At 37.4% G+C, this 20,679-nt stretch overlaps 1 protein-coding gene across 1 annotated transcript in view; it reads left to right on the forward strand.

Annotated features, from left to right (window-relative positions):
- The window catches only part of GC (GC vitamin D binding protein), a 52,775-nt gene that overhangs the window by 12,519 nt on the left and 19,577 nt on the right, over nucleotides 1-20,679 (forward strand). Inside the window, exons 3-7 of the mRNA XM_012557545.2 lie at nucleotides 7,287-7,356; nucleotides 7,962-8,094; nucleotides 11,761-11,972; nucleotides 13,887-14,019; nucleotides 14,928-15,022. Of these exons, the coding sequence (XP_012412999.2) occupies nucleotides 7,287-7,356; nucleotides 7,962-8,094; nucleotides 11,761-11,972; nucleotides 13,887-14,019; nucleotides 14,928-15,022 (643 nt within the window). The remainder of the gene's footprint in view (nucleotides 1-7,286; nucleotides 7,357-7,961; nucleotides 8,095-11,760; nucleotides 11,973-13,886; nucleotides 14,020-14,927; nucleotides 15,023-20,679) is intronic.

Genomic DNA, 20,679 nt, shown 5'->3' on the forward strand with positions numbered 1-20,679 from the left:
ATAGGGTCACTATGAGTCAGAATTGACTTGACAGCCACAGGTTTTGTTTTGTTTTGTGGTTTCATATTGCTTTAGAATCTAAGTATTGCAATGAATTTTAAGTTTCTAAATCAGGTTGCTGGAGAATTACTCTCACCCATCCCAAAGGTGGGAGAAGAATATTTCGTTCTCTATCTCTACCTATGCATAAGCAATTATAAATGACAAAGTGGCCAACCTGTGGAGGCAAAGAGGAGGTGGGATGAGATGAAGGGAGGAGGAATGCCATCTTTGGGACATTGGTGAGTGTGACATCTGTATAGGTTACTGCCAGGCTGAGCTCAAGGACAGTAGTTTGCATGAGGCCATGAGGCTGCCCTCTATTGCAGCTGTAGCTTCTGGCAAACTGATCCTTTGACCCTGTGTCTTCTGATGTTTTAACTGGTTTTTGAATTTTCAAAATCTGATGTGAAACTATCTGTTCCACTGACGGCATCCTAACAGGTACATTTAATGTCCTCTGAATTAATCTATAGATGTCATCTAGGTCTCTAGGTTTAGAATTAAAAGAATTGAATTTCTTTTCACTGACTCAATCAGAGAATTGCACACATGCTTTCAAACATCAGTATTTATATGAAAAATCAGATCAATGCTCTCTATAATGATTAAAAATAACAATAAAGATTAAACAAAAAAGGCTTAAAAATGAAATAAAAGAAAATGTCCATAATTCAATTGTCACTTCTTCATTGACAATGTTTCTAGTGATACATGAGTAGTTTTTGCTGTCTTTAATAATCAAGGCAGCTTCCTAAACCAGACCGGCAATTTTAATTTCTCAAGTGCAATCACTGTTTTGAAATCACCAATATCTAGTCTGAATAGTTTGAATAAATACTGCAAAGTATATTCTTAAAAGAAAGTTTTATTGAAAACACCAGCAAATATGCTAATGTTTTTCAACATGGATGAGCCTGTCGTTGAAGAATAGAAAATAAAATGCCAAAGAAATAAAATTGCAAAAATGTAAACTGCTCAATAGAGCTCTGAAAGCCCATGATTCTCCACAACACAATAGGGAAATAGCAGTCTAGGAGAGTTCCTAGTATCCTTTGTAAGTGTCTATTCAGTTCAATGCTATTTTGAGTCGATCCATTTCTCCTGATACACAAATAACTTTTCTAGGGGACCAAGTAAAGTCTTAGAGAAATATTATAACAGCAATGTTCAAAGCATCCAAAATAACTTTTTTAGTAGAGTTTGTACGAAGACACTATCTTATTGGTTACCCCCATTAGAATGAAAGTTCTTCAATAGGCATAACATAGTTTATAAACAAAATGTTCTACATCCTACTTTGGTGAGTAGCGTCTGGGGTCTTAAAAGCTTGTGAGCAGCCATCTAAGATACTCCACTGGTCCCACCCCAGCTAGAGCAAGGGAGAATGAAGAAAACCAAAGACATAAGGGAAACATTAGTCCAAAGGACTAATGGACCACAACTACCACAGCCTCCTCCAGACTGAGTTCAGTACAACTAGGTGGTGCCCACTACCACCATTGACTGCTCTAACAGGGATCACAATAGAGAGTCCAGGACAGAGCTGGAGATAAATGTAGAACAAAATTCTAATTCACAAAAAAAGACTGGTCTGACAGAGACTGGAAAAACCCCAACAACATGGCCATGGACACCTTTTTAACTTAGTACTGAAATCCCTCCTGAGGTTCACTCTTCAGCTAAAGATTAGACAGGTCCATAAAACAAAACAAGACTAAATGGGCACACCAGCTCTGGAACAAGGATCAGAAGGTAGGAGGGGACAGGAAAGCTGATAATAGGGAACCCAAGGTCGAGAAGGGGAGAGTGTTAACATGTTGTGGGGTTGGCAATCAATGTCACAAAACAATACGTGTATTAATTGTTTAATGAGAAACTAATTTGCTCTGTAAACCTCCATCCAAAGTACAATAAAAAAAAAAAAAGTGGAAAAAAATAAGAAAACCATATAATCAAAATAAAAAAAAAGAAAATTAAAAAAAATCCATGGGGGCCAAAAGCAAAAAAGAAAAGAAAGTTCTATGAGGGCAGGGATGTGGCTGTCCACTCTATATTTGGTCTCCTTTGTATATTCAATACTGAACACAACGTGTGGCACATAGCAAGCCCTCAAAAAATATCTATTACATTTATTAATAAATATTTTCAGCCTTTTTGGGAGAGTTGAGATAAATGAAGCAGTAGAGATTTCCCAAAGTAAATCAAATTTGTTTTCAAAAGTCCAGAATTGGACTTGACTTACCAGAGTGTTTCACAATACAGATAGAAAAGGGACATGCCATTACAAAAAGTAAAAATTCTGTTAATGGATTTTGTAAACATTTAGTACTGAGGGGTCTCTTGAAGTGAAAATGATTTCACCAGAGCCACTAAGAATATGCCAATATTTACTGGAGCTATGTCAAAGTCCAGGTCACCCTTTTTATAATCAAATGGTACATTAAAGGAAAGAGCATGTCATTTATAATTCATTTAAGACGTGATTTAACTATATGAATCAAAGTGAGCTCAACTGGTGTAAAAAAAAAAACAAAACACTTATTTAGTAGTACTCCATGGAATGAGCAATAAATTTGCAATAATCACATTGCAAATTAACTTGAGCATTTATTGGTTGTTTTTTTTTTTTGAACATAAGAAAATGATTAATATAAATTTGCTTAGCCTTGTAAGCTATATACATTCTCTTTGGACAAATGAATACGAGTTTTTTTTCACATTTTTATAAGAGATTTATTTTTTAACAGAAAGATATTTCAAGTAGTCCACCTGAAAGATACATGGTACAAGAGCTTCCTCTACAGATTATTTTTATAAGAGCCCTTTTACCCTGAGTTTTCTCAGTGCCTCCCTTTTGGGCCTCCTCTACTTGCTTCCTCTTATGCCCAAGGCTGAGTGTTCCAGGAATAAATTGTTCCCAAATCACTTTAAGCCTTATGTAGTCCCTCTAGCTTCCCATCTTTCTCTCATCATTGCGCATTCTAACTCAAGCAATACACAACACCTTTGAATTCCGAAGCATCTTGTGCAAACACAAGTAGTTAATTTAATTAAAGCTATTTACCAGTGGATAATCTATAGTAAATTCATGTACACGCATACATTTCCATAACACACACACTGGAAGTCTGCTTGTTTGGTAAAATGAAAAATCTGAATCTGGAAGGCTAGAAACAAATTTTTTTTCCAAACGTTCATCTGAGGTAGCCTATTTAAATTCAGACTCTCACTTTGCATGTTACTGAATGGCCACAATAGAAGTATTAACAAAAATGACCTTTCTGGTTTCATAGTGGAAGTTTATTAAAGGAAGTTAGCTCAAACGCACAAAAGGAGAAAACAGTTCTTCTGAGGGATATTTTTTGTGGCTTAAAATACATAAGATTTGGGGGAAAAAAAAGATTTTATGAAATTTCTTACTGTTTCTAAAGGGATTATCTCATAAGGTTGAAAGCGACCTTAAAGATCATGAGCATACAATCTCCTACTAAATTCAGAAATCTTTAAAATACATGGTTCTTTAAACTCTATTTGAATATTTTTAGTGATGAAAGAAACCTACTTCTTCTTAAGGCTGCTTACCATTTCAGTTACTGGTTAGCCATGTTTATAATAAAGTTTTCTTACATTGAGTAAACGTCTGCTGTCTTATAACTTGTAGCCATTTTTCCTAACCATTTACCTTACCCGTACCATACCTGTTGCTGTCGAGTTGATTCCAACTCATAGCAACCCTATAGGAGAGAGTAGACTGCCCCCATAGAGTTTCCAAGGAGCGCCTGGTGCACTTGAACTGCCAGTCTTTTGGTTAGCAGCCATAGCTCTTAACCACTACACCACCAGGGTTTCCACTATTTACCTTAGGAATAACATAAAACAACCCTATTGACAATCCTTACGGTATAGCTCTTCATTGTATCAGGACAGCTCTACCCTACCGAAATTATTTTCTTCTATGCTCTAATTTTCAGTCCCACAGATTAACACTGATGATTAACTAAAACTTTTCACATTAGTTTGACCTTTAAAACTGTGACAAAGTCCAACCATGTAAACTAATCAATAAATTCCAGGAAATCTGCTAGATGTGAAGGTCCTTCTGGTATATCAGAGTCTTGTTAACAAGTGGCTTTTTATATTCCATCGCTTGTTAGCTTTATCAACCCAACTGCCTATTCCTAGTTTCCAAGATACTGTGAGATTTGAATATGTGCATTCTTTTCTACCTTGCCTATGATTTTGGTGGCATTTGATTGGGAGGGTCCCTATAGGATCACTACGAGTCGGAATCAACTCGACAGCCACAGACTTGGTTTTGGTTTTTGGTCTTATTGCAAAACGCTGCTTAAGAATGGTTTTGTCCATCCATTCTGACTCTTCTCAGCTTAGCATCAGGGATTTTCAGCATTAAATTTCACAAATCCTAAAAAGAATCTTTAAAAAAAGGAAGGAAAATTAAATCTTTTCAGCCTCTATCCCACCACCCCCACCTCCATTCCTAACTATAAAACAAAAATTTCCACTGAGGCATATATATATTCACCCTCTCACAGACTTGTAACTATTAAAGAGGGGAGGGCATCTTTGGGGTGAAAAGCATGATAACAGTCATCATTGTATCGCCTGAGATGGCTTTCCCAACACTTAAAGCCAGAAGGATACATTACTAAACTCTAAAACCACTTATATCAGAACAGAAATGGGGCCATTTACATACTTTATATATATATATATATATATATATTTTTTTTTAAATATAGCACCATAGGGTGTTGGGAAAGTCCCTAAACTTATTTACATAAATGATGCATTAGAGGAGGAAAGCATTAGCTTACTGCCATGTGCCTGCCTGGTGGAATATGCAATAGGTATGTTGAGTAACTGGGTCTCTGATCAGGACAAACTGATCTCCCACTGTGGAGGCTGGCTCTTCTTTATCACTTGAATGGACTCAAGAGTAGGTCATTTGATTTGTTTTCCTTCATTCTCAAATAATAATAAGGTCTTTTGATCCCTTTAAATCCCAAAATAACAACCTCATTTCAATCATGAGAATGTCTGAAAACCCGTTTCTATCAAGTCGATTCCAACTCATAGCGACCCCATAGGACAGAGTAGACCTGCACCATAGGGTTCCAATGCTATAAATCTTTCTGGAAGCAAACTGCTACATCTTTCTCCCACAGAGCAACTGGTGAGTTCGAACTCCCAACCTTTTGGTTATCAGCTGAGTGCTTTAACTGCTGCACCTCCAGGGATCCCTTAAAAATGTCTGGTCATATTTAATAGTCAAAAATTCCTAAATTTATTTAAAGTTGAGACTACTCCCCCAGGTCAGGCCTGTGTCATTCCTGTTGCCTGTGGTGGGAAAGCAAGACACATTGACTTTCCTCTCGTTTGCTGCCTTATGCTCCTCTTCTTCATCCCATTCTCTAAGCTGCGTCTGTCTTCTCCAGGGCTAACACAGAGAAGGGAGAAGCTAGCAGTGGAGGTAAACAGCAGGAAAAACTAATTCAACAGGTGGTATGGTGAGCTGGTTTTATTTTCTCCACTTGAAGAATGTCTTAGTCTCCTGGGGCTGCCATAACAAAATCCCACATGGTAAGGGGCTTTAAAGAACAGGAATCTATTGTCTCACAGTTCTGGAGGCTAGAAGTCCAAATTCAGGGCATCAATAGGGCTATGATCGCTCTCTCTCTAAATCTAGGGGAAAATCTTTCTTTGCCTCTTTAGCTTCTGGTAGTCCTGGGTGTTTCTTGGCACTCCTTGGCTTGTAGACAGATCCTCACATTATGTCTTCTGTCTGTGTATGTGTGATCCTGACTCTGTGTCTTTTCTCCCTTTTATAATACACCTCTCAGAAGGGATTAGGACCAAGACCCACCCTATTCCACTATGATTTATTTCTCCAAACATGGTCACATTCACAGATACAGGGGTTAGAACTTCAACATATCTCTTAGGGGCACAATTCAATCAATAACACTGGAGATATTCAAAGCTGACTTTTTCTTTTCATGGGCTTTTTGGTGATCTCCCTCCTGTCATCACTGGAGATTTCTCACATCCTACTGGCACCTTAAGACTGCCCTTTGGGCCCCTGGTTTTCAAATGATCTGTGCTCACACAGAGATGTCCCACTGTTGGTAGCCCACTGTCCTCTAGATAGCTGTTTTGGGAGAAAAGGAAACATTTAAGACAGCTCTAGGCCATCTTGCTATCCTGATTGACCCACATCAGATCCATAGGCTACACCAAAACTTCTCTCTTCTGCTGCCCCAGGCTACTTTGAACATCCTGTCACCCTTTAGATGTCTCCGGCCTGAATCAGACACTAGTCTATTGCCCCCCAGCATTACCAGTCAAGGTCTCTGAGTGGTCTCCTAAAAGCCTCTTTCACTATTCTTGAAGTGGGAGAAACACTTACCACCATTTCCCTAGATTCATCATACTGAGAATTTTCTCCAAAATTTTTTTTTTTTTGTCTAATTTCCATCTTCTCTCTAGCTAAATTTCCAACGTTGCCTTATATAGATTGGAGGTAGGTAATGGAGCAAGGATGACAACACTAGCTTGCACACACTTCCTTTAAAATCTTGCACTGGAGAAACTAGTCCCTCACTTTGGAATGTAGATATATCCTCTACTTGTTAGGGGGCTTTTTGTTGTGTTTTGTTTTGAGGCCTTAGGTGAAATGGATGGAAGGAAGGAAGGAAGGGAAGGTGGGTGACATATTATTGTTATTATAAAGAATGGGACCTAAGAGAAAGATTGTCATATAAATAGATTCTGACTCATCAGTTGAAGTATATCATTTTACTTGCCTATGTTAAGTATTATTGTACTGTTTTCTTTACTTTTTTCACTGTCCGTTAAAATATAACAACATGTCCTAAAATTCTGGTCCATTGTGAGAAAGACATAAAAAAAATAAATTTCATATAAATGTTGAGAAAATGCCATTTTCACCATAGATCATGTGGAAGACCCCTTTATACATGTATAAAACCAAAAACCAAAATAATTGCCGTCCAGTCAATTCCGATTCATAGCGACCCTATAGGACAGAGTAGAACAGCCCCATAGGGGTTCCAAGGAGTGGCTGGTGGATTAGAGCTGCCAACCTTTTGTTTAGCAGCCACAGCTCTTAACCACTGTGCCACCAGGGCTCTTATACATGTACATTTAATGTAATATTCATTTAAAAAGAAAAGTTCCAAATTTTTCTATTTCTTATTTTCCAGGCCGTGATTATGAAAAGGATAAAGTCTGCAAGGAACTCAGTGATCTGGGAAAAGATGACTTCAGATCTTTGTAAGTGTTCTGTATCTACTCACTCACTTGGTAACTGGGGCTTGAGTGAAACTGAGTCTGAGGTAATTTAATTCAGAATGGAGGGCTGAACAGATCTCTGCTAAGATTGAAGTAAGAAAGCCCCAGGGACAATGTGGGCAGAAATGTCGGTCAGATAGAGGATATCCAAAGACCTCAGTTGAATTATGGTTACTATGTTCTAAGAATGTGCCCCCATTAAGTTTATTAATCAGTTACAAGAGAACAAGTAGGCATAGTTTTCTATGGTAAATTAAAATGCAATTATTACATGTTAGGACTCAAGTTACTTAGCAAAGGGACTGAGGTCCAGAACAGGTTCATCTGGGGAGGCTCAAGAGAGCAGGAAGAGATTAGTCTGGTCTGATGAAAACTTAAGTCCAACTTGTATGGCTTTCTAAGATAAATTTTCCTAGAAAAAGAATTACTTTTTAAAGTAGACTCATATTCCTTTCATTAACCAAATAAAAAAGAATATCTGTGCAATATTCCTTTTAAAAAACTGAAGAGATTTGATATTTTAATTTCTACAAATGTGAAAAAAAATGTTTTACTGCTAATTGATATTTTGATTTCTTCACCCTCAGATCAATGGTTGTATACAGCAGAAAATTTCCTAGTGGTACATTTGAACAGGTCAGTCAGCTTGTGAAAGAAGTGGTCTCCTTGACTGAAGATTGCTGTGCTGAAGGGGCTGACCCTAACTGCTATGACACCAGGGTAGGTTTATGTGGTTTTGCATCTCTATGGTCGCCCATAGAAGGAAGCCAAAATAGTTTTTTATGCCATGATCTAGGGAAATCTTAGATCACAGCTCCACATACCACTAGTTTCAGGGAAACATGAAGACTATTCTCCCTAGAGACAAGGTTTCTCCTAATGTAAGCAGAGTCGATTTGGCTCATTCCTCTACAAGGTTCAAATGAGAAAACTGGAGCATAAAATGACTTGCTGAAAATACATTGTTAGTAACTGATAAATATAAGATTTGAATCCAGATCTATCTGACTCTAAAACCTGACATTTTTATTACTATATATTTATTATACTATACTATAAATACTATAAATTGAGGCTCTCAAATACTGATTCATCTGAAAAATGACCCTCTTAAAAATAATTTCAATACATTTTCTGTACTTTCATAACCCAAAAACAATAACCACCACCAAAAAAACCAGTTGGTGTCAAGTTGATTCCGACTCATGGTGACCCCATGTGTGTCAGAGTAGGGTTTTCTGTGAACTTTCAGAAGCAGATCTCCAGGCCTGTCTTCCAAGGTGCCTCGGGTAGATTCAAAATGCCAAACTTTAGGTTAAGTAGCCAAACTCTTCACCATTTGTACCACCCACGGATGTGTATGTATGCCCACTCATATTGTTATCACAAAACGCAGGTCTGAGCCACCTGCCACAAAAGCCAATACTGAGACAGGGGTGAGGTGAGCAGCAAGAGTATTTCATTGTATATCAATATACAGGAGACAGAGGGGAATGAGCTCCTCCAAAATCTGCCTCCCGCTCTGGAGGCCGATTAGAGGATTTTATCGGGACAGGGTCAGGGTCCAAAGAATCTGTGGAATGTTAGTTTCCCTTTGAGGTGGGCACAATGACCTCGTTCCAGACATGTTGACCTTCTGTGGGTATTCTTTAAGATCCTTTGTTCAGTCGTCTCGCCTTCAGATTTTATCACTTGTTGTTCTACCTCCCAAAGAAGAACTTAGGTTAATTTTAAACTTTTATAAAATTATGGGAAAACAGGAGGGAAGAGAGAAGGAAAATAAATCAGAATCATAGGAGCATGCAGAAGTGAACTATGCAAGCTGTGTATTAACAATACCACAATACCCAGGACGCGAGACCTACACAGCTGACAATAAATGTGAAATTCCCACACAGCCCCTTTCAATATCTTTATCATTATTCCAAGGACTGGTAACAATCACCCCAGAATAATTTAGTGTTGACTGCAAAATATTTTGGAGTTCAAAAATTTCCCTAGATACATATAATAGGTTCTGAATTTTCTCCCCTATTGTATATACGCAGAAATTAAAATGCTAAAAAGGTGGGCTTCAAAATATAGATAGTAGTTGAAAAAGGTGAAACCAAAGGAGCTTCAGCGATTTACTAAATGCAATCATCAGGCCAGGGGCAAATGACTTATTTAGATGCATTTCGATAAAGGCCTCGTCAGAAAAATCTGTCTCACTGCTCAAGCTTACAACAATTAGCCTGCAGAAACAATGCTCCAAAGATCTGATTAGAATATATTCTATATAATGATTACTCTTAGCCATTAATTGCTTTATCTGGTCATTATTTATAGTCTAAGAACTTTATAATCATTTCCTTCCACCACCATGTCAACAAATACTCATATTAACCTGACCCTCCAAACCATCTTAAAATGAACAAACATTCCTACCAACCATGGTCAAAATAACAGAACACATTTTTATTTTATTTCAGTTAGTGTTAGGAAATTTTGCTAATGTATCCCTAGATCAGAAATAAGTTCCAAGATTGTACAGACAGATCATAAGAGGAGAGAGATGGCATTAACAATTTTTTGTATGACACCCTTTTTTTCTTCCTGCTTGCTCAAAGCATTTTTTAAAAATGTGTTAACATTTTTTCTTTCTCAACCTCTTTTATTTGAAAGGAGGTTATAAAAAAGGAAGAACAGAAAGTTTGCTAGGGAAAGAAATGGAAAGTAAAAGGAGATTCACTGAAAAGGGAGCTAAGAATAAAAAAGAGAGAGAGAGTCGAATTCCTAAATTCTGAGAGTTTGATGGAAGACAGAGGTGGTAGACACTGAGATGTTAATTTACGTTTATATAACTAATTCTTCAATTCATCATGTTGATTTCATCCATGAGAGGGAAGATCTTTAGGAGTTTTGACTGCAAAGATCATTAACTCGGGAAGTAAGTGTCAGGATGTTAGACAAAGTCCTAATTTTTCCCGTGATGACTATTTCTATTCCTTTTTTTAAAAAATTTCAAATATCAAATTCTTTCCAATAAGCCTTTTTTTTTTTTTTTGAATGCCACTGGCTTGTTGGTGCTCTAAACTTGGGCTTAGTCTGCCCACATGTGTCAGTTTATCAGTGTTGAGACTGTAACTTAAACTACACCTTGTTTTTCAGCCCTTGCTGGACATGAGAATAAACCTTGGTGCTTTGGGAAAAACAAATTCTCAGGCCCCATCTTTGACCTACTGATTCAGAATTTCTGAATTATGCAGCCCAGGCATTTCCTATTTTTATATACTCTATAGTGGTACTATGACAAAATCAGGCTCAAGAATCACTAGGTAAGAGAAGGCAAACCAATTAAGAAGACTAGCTTAGGCTGGGTTCTCTAGAGAAGCAAAACCAGTAAAGCTTATAAATATGTATATATAGAGATTTATATTGGCTCATGCATTTATAGAGTCTGGAATGCCCCAAGTCCATGGGTCAGGACAGAGACTTCTCCTGATTCATGTAACCACAGGGGCTGGCGAACCCAAGATCAGCAGGTCAGAGAGCAGGGCTCTTGCTCACAGGCTGCGAAGATTGATGTATCCCAAGATTGGCAGGCAAGACCACAGGTAAGCCACTAGCTCAAGTCCCAAGAACTGGAGGTCAGATGAACAGGAGCCAGCTGCAGGATCCAGAGTAAGCAAAAACCCACAAGGCTTGTCAGAATGTCCACTTATATTCAATGCAGGCCACATGCCCAAGGAAACTTCTTTTCAATTGATTGGCTACTCATGGTAGATCCCATCATGGAGGTGATCACATTATATCAAATCTCATCATAGAAGTGATCATAACATCATATGATTACCAAACTACATCATAACTGGCAAACCACTGAGAATCATGGCCCAGTCAAGTTGACACACATCCTTAACCATTACAAAGTCTAAAGCAATTAAGATCAAGAGTCTGCCGATTTAAGAAAGGGTGGGAGGAAGTGGTGGATAAGCAGAGGGAGGTCATCATTATCAATGGGGTATTTTCAGTGAAATCAGGTAAGACGAGTCACCTGGGGAGCTTTTTCAAATGGCCTCTCATTCTCAGAGATGCTAATAACCCCATGAAGAAGTAATGGACTAGAGGATAAAAACACTAATGGCTGCAAGCAGACAAAAACAGTTCATTAATTGATGAAACTTCTATTTTTGTTCTACTGTGAAGGAGGGTCATTTATTAACATAAATAAGACCCTGTGCTTGCCTGTAACTGTAATTATGCATCTTGTCATATTGACAAATCATCTCACAGAGTCTTTAGCATAGACAGCTGATTGCTGATAAGAATTTTTTAATTACAAAGTAAAATGTTTTACTGAATTTGAAAAAAAAAATTCCCTTTTTTTTTCTTTTCCTTTTCCAGACCTCAGCATTGTCTGTCAAGTCCTGTGAAAGTGACTCTCTATTCCCAGTACACCCAGGAACTGCTGAGTGCTGTACCAAAGAGGGCCTGGAACAGAAGCTCTGTATGGCTGTCCTGAAACACCAGCCACAAGAATTTCCTACCTATGTAGAACCAACAAATGATGAAATATGTGAAGCATTCAGGAGAGATCCCAAGGAATTTGCCGACCAGTAAGCTGCTTTTGTCATAAGTAAAATTTTAGGTCATAAAATACCAAAAATGGGTCTAATCTAATCCCCTACTCTGTACAAACACCTCCTCTACTTCAGCCAAGCTGGTAATTTCTGTTTGAACTCTTACAATAACATACAACTTGACTATCATCCAGTGTACCACATTTTCCTTTCAGCCCTGATAATAATGAATATCTTTCTCGGAGAGATGAAGTCAGCTCCCAAAACTTCCACTCACTGGACCTACTTCTATTATCTGAAGCAGAATCACTTGAATTGCCTCTCCATATGACATATTTTGACATATTTGATAGCATCTACTGTGATTCACCTTATGCTAAGGATCCTTGCATATTCTATATGAAACAACTAATTGTATTACTGTGCTCATTTTAAGCCTTGATTTCTGGTAGAGCATAACTGTCTTAGTTATCTAGTGCTGCTATAACTGAAATACCGCAAGTGGATGGCTTTAACAAAGAGAAATTTATTCTTTCACAATTCAGGAGACTAGAAGTCGGAATTCAGGGTGCCAGCTCCAGGGGAAGACTTTCTCTCTCTGTCGACTCTGGGGGAAGGTCCTTGTCATAAATCTACCCCCTGGTCTAGGAGTTTCTCAGCTAAGGGACCTCGGATCCAGAGGATATGCTCAGCTCCTGACTCTTCTTTTTGGTGGGAGGCGATCTCCCTCCTCTCTGCTCGCTTCTCTCTTTTATACCTCAAAAGAGATTGACTCAAGATACAACCTAATCTTTTAGATTGTGTCCTGCCTCATTAGCATAACTGCCTCTAATCCTGCCTTATTCACATCATAGAGGTTAGGATTTACAACACTTAAGATTATCAGATCACAAAATGGAGGACAACTACACAATACTGGGAATCATGGCCTAGCCAAGTTGACATGTATTTTGGGGGGATACAATTCAATCCATGACAATAGCAAACTCCTTTTTTTTCCTTCATTCCTATAGTATATTCACTGCCAGAAACAGTTGTGAATGTGATATATGTTGTGCTACATAAGTAAACACGTAACTTTGAGCTTCTTATTGTTTAAAGTGCCTGATTAGCCAGAATATGCATTGATTGTTTATGTTAGCCTTGTGAGGTCACAAAAATGAATAAAAATAGAGGAAATCCAATTTAATATAATATTTTCAAAAATTAAAAGCAATGCCATTTGAAGCAATTTAAATGTGTGAAATCAAAGTTACAATTTTATTAAAAATTGGTTGGTTTGCCATACTTGTAAATTTTCAGAAAAGATTTTACATAAGATTACAAAGCGGTTTTTAGAAAATTCATAGGGGCTTATTATTCTAAAAATTAAAAAGTAGTCTTTCAACAAATGGAGACTGGTGGCGCAGTGGTTAAGAGCTATGGAGATCTATGGCTGCTAACCAAAAGGTCAGCAGTTTGAATCCACCAGCTTCTCCTTGGAAACCCTATGGGACAGTTCTACTCTATCCTATAGGATTGCTATGAGTCAGAATTGACTCAAAAGTAACAGGTTCTTTCAGTAAATAAGTAAACCTATACATAGCAGTTGTTTAGGAACAGTAAACTGAAGTAGATTATGAAGGGTAAATTCTTGAATTACGTTTGTTTTAATTTATTCAGTCAACATCAAAACGTAGCTACCGTGGGCCATGCACTTGGCCTAAGGCTCAGCAATGAAGGGAAAAATAGCTCCTCCACTCAAGCAGACCACATGGGAATTTAGGGAGGAACCTATTTTTTAAATAAAAATGTTAATTAAAAATTATTTCAGTATTATAACTCTTCCAAAATCCTTAGTGATTTTTAGATGTTAAAACCATAAACTCATGTAACATGCACCTTTCTCCATCAAAATACTTCTGAAAAAGTAGGATTTGTTTTGACAACCCTCCTATTTTTTTCCCACAGATTTACATATGAATATTCCAGTAATTATGGACAAGCTCCTCTACCACTTTTAGTTAGTTACATCAAGAGTTATCTGTCTATAGTAGGATCCTGCTGTACTTCCTCCAGTCCAACTGTATGCTTTTTGAAAGAGGTAGGTACCATTTTGTTTATTATATAACCAGTAAGTCAGTTACCATGGAGTCAATTACAACTTATGGTGACCCCATATGGGTCAGAGTATAACTGTACTCCATAGGGTTTTCAATGATTAAGTTTTTGGAAGTAGATTGTCAGGCCTTTCTTCTGAGATGTCTCTGGATGGGCTCAAACCTCCAACCCTTCAATTAGCAACTGAGCTCATTAATTGTTTGCATCACCCAAGGACTCCATTTATTATATTATTGTGTTGTTGTTAGGTGCCATCAAGTCAGTTCCAACTCATAGCAACCCTGTCTACAAAAGAACGAAACACTGCCCATCCTGCACCATCCTCACAATCCTTGCTATGCTTGAGGTCATCTGTGCAGCCACTGTGTCAATTCATCTCATTGAGAGTCTTTTTCTTTTTTGCTGACTCTCTACTTTACCAAGCATGTCCTTCTCCAGAGACTGATCTCTCTTGATAACATGTCCGAAGTATGTGAGACACAGTCTCACCATCCTCACTTCAAAGGAGCATTCTGGCTGTGCATCTTCCAAGACACATTTGTTCATTTTTCTGGCAATCCATGACATAGTCAATATTCTTTGCTAACACCATAACTCAATAGCATCAAATTTACTATATACTATATTCAATTTTTTTCTTCTTTTAATGACTGTTTTTTAAAACAATGGTAAAAGTTTTGATTCTGGAATCAGTAAAGTTTCTAAAATGCTTCCCTTATATTTTATTATTTGGAAAATGAATAAACCACCTCAATAATTTCCTTTGGTCAGAATTCGGTTTTGTATTTATTAAAAAAAGTAATGAAATTAATATTCTCTGGTTTGCCATTCCTGCATGTTACTTTTAAGGGATCATGACCATCTAATGAGATTCTTTCTCTTGTTTTCTAGAAACTACAGATTAAGCACTTATCACTTCTAACCACTATGTCAAATAGAATCTGTTCACAACATGTTGCCTACGGGAAGGAGAAATCAAGACTCAGGTAAAAAGTAAATAAACACCATTGTGGTCTTCATCTGTTTGGTTCTGCACTTCTTTTCTATAATATTATGATTTCCTATAATATGTTCATAATCGATGATCATATTGTACCCACAAAACTTATGATCCAATACTCCTCAAAAAGATAGGTGTCATTTTTTCCCTTTTCTTTATAAAAAATATGAACAATAAGGAACAAGGCAATGTTATAAAATATGAGATTTGCTTTTAATAAACCTTTTCCATATACTCTCTACAGGGGAAAATTGGTAGACCAATAGAAACTATTTCCCCAGTTCTCATATTAGCATATATTACAAACATAAAAGCTAAATAAATCATCCCTTTGTGTATCACACATCATTTGCTTTGCCTGATTTTCTCTTGGAATGAGACATCCTGACTTCTTACTTGCTGTATAAAGCTTACTGTTATATAGTATTATCTCCTGACCTTCATTAATTTATTCTGATATTTAGCTGTTTCAACTATTTGCAACCTTCACTTTACTGATAACTTCATATTTTAGTTTTGACAGTTTCTGTACTGATACCTCTATCATCTCCTCAAATATCTAGATTTACCAGCTTAATCTTTTTAGTATTTATACTTCTTTACCTCTTTCTACTCTGATCTACAAGTTTCTTTTCCTTTAATAGTAATGAAAAAATACCTATTTGTATTGCTGGGAAAGCATAGTAAGCCTCCTAAAAGGAAAAGAAACTACTTTCATGAGTACTTTAAAAATAATCTCCCAGACTTCTGGACAACATAGCACTATAGACAGAAGCACCACACCATCCCTCCACAGCAAAGACTCGAAAAACTAAGTCAAACAGAGACAAACATCAATCCTGAAACCCTAAGCATCAGATGAAGACACAAAGAACTCAACCAAGCACAGAATGGAATAAGAAACTGACAGAGAACAGAGAGCAAGGAAAGATATGTGCAACGTCCCCTATAAGTTAACACAGCACGGGTTCGCCGTCTTGGACTCCTGTCGGAGATCAGTGAACAGGGAGTACAGGAAAACAGCTTCACAGAGCTCCCAGCAGGAGGCATAACAAACGGTAACCAGCAATATACGCTTTCCAACCCCCACCCTTCTTCACCCACACTCAGCCTACTTTGCTTCCTGCTGCCACAGTCTCTTGGCCAGGAGCCAATGGCTTCAGCCCTGTGCCAGTTGGATTCCACCCACCCGCACCAGCCGGCTCCCTGAGTGTCATTTTTTTATTGCTGGTATTGCTTTTTTCTGCTTTTTTTAGTTTCTTCCATAAATCTCACCACCTTCCTCTCCTTTCTCTCAAATACCTGGCTCCGTGTGCCATCTTTGCTTCTACCTAAAAGGCTGTGAAATGCTGCTCAACTGTGAAACTGCTTCCCAGCCTGTGCCACCATGCTGGTGGGACCCGAAGGGCTTTTATTTGTTTGTTTGTTTTGATTTGTTCTGTTTTGATTTGTTTGTTTGTTTTCTTTTTCTTCCCTCAGCTTAGGAGCCCCTTCTAGCTGGGCTGTACTGCATGGCTTGGGAGCTACATCCTGTCTGCACACCCACGCAGTGGGATCCCTGGGAGCATTTCTTTTTTTTTGTTTGTTTGTATTTTGTTTGTTTGTTTTTTGTTTTCTTTACTCTCTCTTTCCATTTTTGTCTTTCTTAATTTCTCAGTTTCTCATCTCTCTATGCTTACCTTCTCTTCTGTCTCCTGAATACACGGCACTGTGTGACACCGCTACTCCTTCTAGCCAGGCTGTGCATTGCGGCCTGGGAGCCACTTCCCCAGTCGTCATAGCCATACCAGTGGGATCCCTGGGAGCTTTGTTTTTCCTTTTCTTAATATTTATTTATTTTCTTTTATCATTTTTTTCCTTTTTTGTTTTTCTCCATTTCTCAGTCTCCCATCTCTCCACTCCAATGACAAGCTGTCTTAGTACTCTTTTTTGTTTGTTTGCTTGTTTTTGGCTCCTGTCTCCTTGTCCTCTCTCTCATCTTTCCCATACCCATCTTAGCTCAACACATCACAAACTCCCCCATCCTTCCTGCCTACCTGCACTGTGCACTGCACATCACATCCACGAGCAGCACAGGCATGGCCTACTGAAACTTGCCTTGCACTGATCCCTGGCCCACCCTGTCAGCGCTAGTACTTGCCACAAACAACCCATCCCAGCAACTCCCCTTCAGCTAGACCTGCCCTACAGCACCATAGCTGAGTGACTGACCCTGCCCATTGGACAAGCAGGTGAAAGTATCATGCCCACTGATGAGCAAATAACAAAGAATGCACGGCCCACCTGCTCAGACATAACCAAACAAACGGAAAAAGCAGGACAAAACAAACAAATCTACAATTAATAAATGAGGAAAATAAATACTGACTGTCCTGAAGACAAGTGACAATATCAAAATATATTTAAAAAACAGGACAGGATGGTTCCAGTAGGTGTCAAAAATAAAACATCAGATGACTTTCCAGTAGAAGAAGAGAACTAGAACTACCTGATAAAGAATTCAAATCTCTAATATTCAGAGCTATCCAAGAGTTGAAGCAAAAAGCAAACAAAAATGAAGAAAAAAGAGAAAATCCATGGAAATGGCAGACAAATTCATGGAAAATACAGACAAAAAAAAGGAAGAATTAAGGAAAATAATACAGAAACAAAATGTCAAAATAAATTCACAACAGAAATCATACAAAACAACAATTAGAAATCCAAAATATAAACAACATGATTTCAGAAATGGACAGTGTCATAGAAGGACTGAGGAGCAGATTTGAAGCGATGAAAGACACAATTGGTGAAACTGAAGACAAAGACTTGGCTACAACTCTGTTTGAGGAAAAATCAGAAAGAATAAAAAGAAAAACTTAAAAACCCTGAGAATTATGTGGGAAACCATCAAAAGCAAAAATTTTCGAGTGATCGGAGTTCCAGAACAGGCGGCGAAAACAGAAAACACAGAGAGGTTCGTTGAAAAACTGCTGACAGCAAACTTCCCCAATATCATGAAAGATGAAAACCTGACCATCCAAGAACCTCAACAAACCGTATATAGGATAGATCCCTAAAAGAAAATCACCAAAGCATATCATAATCACACTCGCTGAAACCAAAGACAAAAAATCTTGACAGCAGCTCAAGAAAAACAAAAAGTCACATACAGAGGAGAAATAATAAGACAAACTCGTTATTCAGGAGAAACCATACAAGCAAGAAGACAGTGGGATGACATATATAAAACCTTGAAAGAAAAAATTGGCAGCCAAGAATAATACATCCTGCAAAACTCTCGTTCAAATATGATGGTGAAATTAGGACATTTTCAGATAAACAGAAATTAAGGGACCATGTAAAAACTGAACGAAACTTACAAGAATTATTAAAGGCAGTCCTTTGGTCTAAGAACAAACAACATCAGACCACAGGCTGAATCTAGGATGCAGGATCCTACCAGCCAGATACCAACCTAGGAAATGAACTCCCAAGGACTATCCAAAACCAAAAGAATTACAACAGGGAACCAGAGAGGTTAATCTGTAAATGACAACAGCAGAAAAATAAAAGAGGGAATAAACAATGTAGATATAGAACCTTCTAATGGAGAGGAAGGCAAGGGGATACCAAGTAATAATAGACTGGTTCAAACCTAAGGAGATAAGAGTGAATTTCAAGGTAACAACAAAGGAAGTTAACAAACCTATTCATCAAAATAAAGAAGAAAAACATAAAGTCTCAGTAAAAACAAAACCTACAAAAACAAAAGAAATGAAAAAAAATCCACAAACAAAAGTAATTCAGCACAGGGAGTAAGAGGAACAAAGAAAATGTCAGCACTACAAAATGACAACAATAAACTCACACCTAACAATAATTACACTGAATGTAAATGACCTCAATGCACCCATAAAGAGATGGAGAGTGACAGAATGGATAAACAACCAGGATCCATCAATATGCTATCTATAAGAGACAAACTTTAGAAACAAAGATGTGAATTTATTAAAAATCTAAGGTTGGAAAAAAAAAATCAAGAAACAGCTACCAAAAAAGAGCAGGAGCAGCAACACTAATCTCATATAAAAGATTTTAAAACAAAATCCAACATAAAAGACAAAGAAGGATACTATATAGTGATTAAAGGGGTGATCGATCCATCATGGAGACATAACCATAACAAACATCAACGCACTCAACAACAGGGCTCTGAACTCTAACAGCACTTAAAAGAGAAATTGACAGTTCCACAATAATAGTAGGAGGCTTCAACACACCACTCTCAGTAAAGGACAGAGCATCTAGAAAGAAACTCAACAAAGATACAGAAGACGTAAAGGGCACAATCAGCCAGCTTGACCTCATAGACATATATAGAACACTGCAGCCAACAGCTGCAAAGTACACATTCTTTTCCAATGCACATGAAACATTCTCCAGAATGGACCACATCTTAGGCCACAGAGCAATCCTCAACAAGATCCAAAATGTTGATATAATTCAAAGAATCTTCTCTGACCACAATGCCATCAAGGTAGACATTACCAACAAGAAGAGCAATGAAAAAAAAATCAATTACATGGAAACTGAATAAAACCCAGCTTACAAACAACTGGGTAATAGAAGAAATCAGAGATGGAATCAACACATTCCTAAAATCAAATGAGAATGAAAACACATCCTACCAAAACCTTTGGGACACAGCAAAGGCAGTCCTCAGTAGATACTATAGCAGTAGATGCACACATCAAAAAAGAAGAAAGGGACAAAATCAAAACATTAACTACACAATTCAAACAAATAGGAAGAGAACAGAAAAAAAAAAAAAAGCCCACAGCCACCAGAAGAAAGGAAATAATAAAAATCAGAGCAGAAATAAATGAAATAGAGATTAGAAAAACAATAGAAAGAATCAACAAAACCAAAAGTTGGTTCTCTGAAAGGATCAACAAAATTGACAAACCACTGGCCAGGCTGACAAAAGAAAAACAGAAGAGGACACAAATAACCCAAATAAAAAATGAAATGGGGGACATTACAACAGACCCAAGTGAAATAAAAAGAATCATAACAGAATATTATGAAAAACTATACTTCAAAAAATTTGAAAACCTAGAGGAAATGGATAAATTTCTAGAAACACACTACCTACCCAAACTAACACAAAGTGATGTTGAAAATCTGAACAGCCCTATAACAAGAGAAGAGATTGAAAAGGTAATTAAAAAAAAAAAACTCCCAACAAAAAAAAGCCCTGGCCCAGATGGCTTTCCTGGAGAATTCTACCAAACATTCAGAGAAGAGCTTATAAGTACTACTCAAACTATTTCAGAACATAGAAAAGGAAGCAACACTTCCAAATTCATTCTATGAAGCCAGGATAATACTGATACCAAAACCAGACAAAGACACCCCAAAAAAAGAAAATCACAGACCAATATCTCTCATGAATATAGATGCGAAAATTCTCAACAAAATTCTAGCCAATAGAATTCAGCATCATATCAAAAAAAATAATACACCACGACCAAGTAGGATTCATACCAGGTATGCAATGATGGTTCAACATTAGAAAATCAATCAATGTAATCCACCACATAAATAAAAGGAAAGAAAAGAATCACATGATTATCTCAATTGACACAGAAAAAGCATTTG

Source organism: Trichechus manatus, unplaced genomic scaffold, assembly GCF_000243295.1.
Source record: "Trichechus manatus latirostris isolate Lorelei unplaced genomic scaffold, TriManLat1.0 scaffold00108, whole genome shotgun sequence".
Lineage (NCBI taxonomy): Eukaryota > Metazoa > Chordata > Mammalia > Sirenia > Trichechidae > Trichechus > Trichechus manatus.